This window comes from Lepisosteus platostomus, chromosome 25 (assembly GCF_059453375.1).
Source record: "Lepisosteus platostomus isolate fLepPlt1 chromosome 25, fLepPlt1.hap1, whole genome shotgun sequence".
Lineage (NCBI taxonomy): Eukaryota > Metazoa > Chordata > Actinopteri > Semionotiformes > Lepisosteidae > Lepisosteus > Lepisosteus platostomus.
This window is the reverse complement of record NC_142635.1, coordinates 12669078-12673636: the sequence shown is the minus strand read 5'-3', so window position 1 is coordinate 12673636 and position 4559 is coordinate 12669078. Positions and strand designations below refer to the sequence as shown.

The 4559-nt window shown below is 42.9% G+C and overlaps 1 protein-coding gene across 1 annotated transcript; it reads right to left on the bottom strand.

Moving 5' to 3' along the window:
- Positions 1–256: 256 nt before the first annotated feature.
- On the bottom strand, positions 257–2166 carry h2ax (H2A.X variant histone). Its single transcript, XM_088619571.1, has one exon. It carries the CDS (start codon positions 2071–2073, stop codon positions 1645–1647), a length of 429 nt encoding a protein of 142 aa, XP_088475697.1. The 5' UTR covers positions 2074–2166; the 3' UTR covers positions 257–1644.
- Positions 2167–4559: the final 2393 nt, after the last annotated feature.

The window sequence follows — 4559 nt, the reverse complement described above, 5'->3', positions numbered from 1 at the left end:
CTTTTTGAAAGATGTATTTTTCTCATTTTTACCTTCTTCTTGAGCTGGAACTTTTTGATCAGTAACCTCCCCCTACTTCACACCAGTTCAGAGGGCACAGGCTTGTTTCTAAAGCAGTGCATGTGGCCTCATAGTGAGTAGTAACAGTAGATGCACAACAAGATGTCTGTATTAGCAGAAAGCGTTACTGTATTTCAGATGGCATTCTGAATTGATACTTCAAATGCAAAGAATAAGCGTGTTTTTTTTTTAAAAAAAAGATCGCAACCGTTTGCAGATGTGCCTTGAAAAACCCCACATCTGAAGCAGCTGCCTTTGGAAAGCATGTGCTCATTTTGAAATGAGCACAGAGAGGAAGCACCTGTTGGTAAATTGTTTTAACTGTTATATCCCACTCTTCACCCCCAAAACCAGGACAGGGGGTAGTGGCGGCAACACGTCATGCTCACTGTTGGGGTAATTTTAACCCATCTAGAGTGAAGATTAGACCATTTTGAGATCTAAACCATACCAACTGCTTTTTACAGAGTAAATATTCAGAACATTTGCTAGAATTGTCTGGTTTTGGAAGTTATAATAAAAATGAAATGAATTGGCCGTTGCGTTTCCCTAGGCGTAGCGATTTAACTTAAACCGCGTGCGACAATTTAAACATTGTATGTTAATAGCTAACTTTTCAAAATGGAATAAACGCGATGAGTAAACACGTATTGATAGCCGGTTTTCACGAATAAGACGCTACATGCTAAATAGAAGGAATAAAAAACAGATTTTCGGCTACGCACTACGGATGTAGAAGACTCCACAGTCCGATCACGATCAGTCATTTTTTTACAAGCCACCCGTTCTGAAATCGCCTGTTTGCCAACACCTACAGGTTGCTTTGCAATTTGCTGTTCTTTGGCAATTTAGTGCGAGCAACATTTAACGTTGTGGCAGATCACTGCTAACGATACAGGGTCCCACTCTATTGTTCGCTGGGGTTGTTTTGGTGATGAAAAGGACGATTTACTTCGGACAATGATACCACCACCAATCCAACAGTCGCCTGAAACCCCTACCAAATTCCGCTATGCACTATAGACCTGTACTCTGCCCCAGAAAAAAAGGTTGCTGCAGCAAAGGCCTAGGACTACTAGTACTTTTGAGGACAAAAAAAAGGAATATACGTCAACCACCCCACCCGCATTGGCGGATATTAAACAAAACCCGCCGCTTCTTAATCGCCACATTTTCAAATCTGGCGCCCAGGCAGACACGTGGGTGAATATAGTCTTCACCGGAAGTGACATTAACCCCCCCCCCAACACCGACTGCTAAACTTCGTGCAGGGAAACAACCACCTTTAAGTAAAAAAAAAAAAACAGCTTATAGCAGCTTTTAATATAAAGGACCGCCCTACTTAATAATTTGTAAGGGACAGATTTAAACCTGTTTAGCACGAGTGGTGTACGCCCACGGCAGCGCCAGCCTTTTTAAAGTCAGCGCTCCGCGGGACTCGAGCTCAACCCCAATACAGTCAAGACACACAACAAACCCCCCCCCCCCATCAGAATGAATTTCAGCTCTTTTCTGCGACCATCTGGGCGGCCCTTAAAAGGGCCTTTGTGTTGAAGGGGTGGATGGTATCGGTCAGTCGGTAGTCTAGTACTCCTGGGACTGCTGGGAGGCCTTCTTGCCGGATTTACCGGTGCTGGGGGCGGCCTGCCCGGTCTTCTTGGGCAGCAGCACGGCCTGGATGTTGGGCAGCACGCCGCCCTGCGCGATGGTCACGCCGCCCAGCAGCTTGTTCAGCTCCTCGTCGTTGCGGACGGCCAGCTGCAGGTGCCGGGGGATGATGCGGGTCTTCTTGTTGTCCCGGGCGGCGTTGCCGGCCAGCTCCAGGATCTCGGCGGTCAGGTACTCCAGCACCGCGGCCAGATACACCGGGGCTCCGGCGCCGACCCGCTCGGCATAGTTTCCTTTCCTGAGCAGCCGGTGGACACGGCCGACTGGGAACTGCAAGCCAGCTCTGGAGCTGCGAGACTTCGCCTTAGCGCGGGCTTTTCCGCCAGTTTTGCCTCTGCCGGACATAATTGGAGATTCACAACTCAAACGTACCTGAAAATCTAAGCGTAAACTGAACGAAATGCTTTCGATGCTGACTATTTTATCCCTGGCGTTAACCGCCGCCCCCATGAATTCACACTTCAATTCGATTGGATTGAGGTTTCAAGGTGAGCCTCTGATTGGTTCAAAGACGTAGGGGGCTGTACCTGCTGGGCGGCAATTGGTTGATCGACATTAGGTGTGACAAGTCCATAGAGGCGTAACAATCAGACAAGGAACGATCCAGAAAGGTCACGGATTGGATGGCTTTGAAGAAGCTCGTCTGTGATTGGGCTAAACTGCCGTCTATCAATTTCAAACCTCAGTGCGCCACTTTCAGCGAATAAGGACCGTTCCCTTGAAATGCAAACGAGAAAGAAAGATTGTGGCGCCAGAGAATACGTGTTTTATTGTGCTATAAAATAGCTCGCATTGAGAATTTGTAGGTTGTATTTACAAAATAACAGAGTTTCGTGTTATATATTGAATTTAATAATCCTATTAATTACGCTTCATAAGGAAACACGCACTATGCGATATAAAACAATCTTTAACGTTTTCTTATTTTTAAGTACTACTGTGTCCAGCGTTGAAAACTAGTAATATCGCCAAACAAAGTTGCAAACGAATTACCAGTTTTAACTGCTTTATCCATTGTTCCCTAAAGTTCGGGGAGGATAAAATTAAAGCAGTAAAAACTTAACATTAAAACGCTCTCTTAATATTTTCTTTTTGTTTTTGTTTAGGAGTGAGTGTGCACGCGTGTTCTGATCTCACAGACAGACGTGTCGATGCCAAGGAGGCGAAGATAAAAATAAAATGCATATGTGCCTTGTTCTAAATCCCAGTGATGCAGGATCAAAATACAGCCTTTCTTAGTGAAACGTTGCAGACACAGAAACATGGCAAGACAGATTCTCGCGTATGCTTTTTTAAGGTTTTTATTATTTTTTAAAATACAACAAACGGGTATATACATACAGATATATGATATAATAATAATAAAAGAAAAGCGCTATATAAGTGTAAGCAATTATTATTATTATTATTATTATTATTATTATTATTATTATTATTATTATTATTATTATTATTATTATTGCTTACACTTGTATAACGCTTTCTGGACACTCCACTCAAAGCGCTTTACAGGTAATGGGGACTCTCCTCCTCCTCCACCAATGTGCAGCCCCACCTGGATGATGCGACGGCAGCCATAGTGCACCAGTACGCTCAACACACACCAGCTATCAGTGGGGAGGAGAACAGAGTGATGAAGCCAGTTCATATATGGAGATTATTAGGAGGCCATGATTGTAAAGACCAGGGGAAAATTTGGCCAGGCACCGGGGTTAACACTCTTAATCATTTCGGGAAACACCCTGGGATTTTTAATGAGTCAAGACCTTGGTTTTACGTCAGATCCAAAGAACAGTCCTTTTTTACAGTATGGTGTCCCCGTCACTATACTGGGGCATAAGGACCCCCACAGACTGCAGACTGAGCGCCCCCTACTGCCCCTACTAACACCCCTTCCACAAACAATGAGCACCTAGCTCAATATTTCAGTTTCTCTTACCGATGCTGAGTGAATCCTCTTTTCTTAATCTCCGCAAGGACCTCATTCAAACATTGAGTGAAGCACTCGCTTTGTTTAAAACTGCAAACAACTTTACGTCTAAACTAAAACGTTTAAGGGGGCGATTTACTTTATAAAATACAATAATATAACGAAGCTTATATTGCTTTGAAACATTTAAACCTTTCCCTGAAAAGTGCGATACAATGTATGTTCGTGCTTCGGGGTGTACTAAAAGCCACTCAATGCGTAATGCACTCAATTAACCGTGAGTTAACTGTTGCATTTTAGAGAAAACTTTACTTGAACGTGGGGGGAGGCCTGTAGTCATTGACAGTATTTTTACAGGTGTGACTGAGTTTTCGGCGTGTGTTTGGTGGTGGTATGATATTAAGTAAAATTTAAATAATAAAAAACTTCATTAAATATACTTTACTAGGTTGACTAACGTTTGTGGAATAAAAGGGCGAATGCCCTTTATGTTAAAAATATTTTAAAGTTCTAAGTCTGAAATCGTTGTAATCTGGTTCAGTTTGCCTTGGCAAGGAAAGGGGCTGAAACCTTTTTATTTAGCCGAACCTTGGTGAATATTTATGTCTCTTTTATTGGTATTATTTTGCAGAATATCTGGTTCAGTCGCAGGATCCGTGACCTGACACTGCTGAAACCAATTAATGATGATTTTTTTAAAACTTGTTCCACATTGTTCGTATTGATTTTTCTAGTCCCACACACAAATAATTCAAACAGAACTTTTTCGTGTTTCGCGAAGACCCAGAGTTAGTGATTTCGAGAGTCAGTGTTCTTTTTTGTGCCGTACTTGTTTGACGTTTTTTCTTTCTAATCTGAATCCAGTATAGATTGAGGCGTGGTGTTTTTCATTAGACCTGTA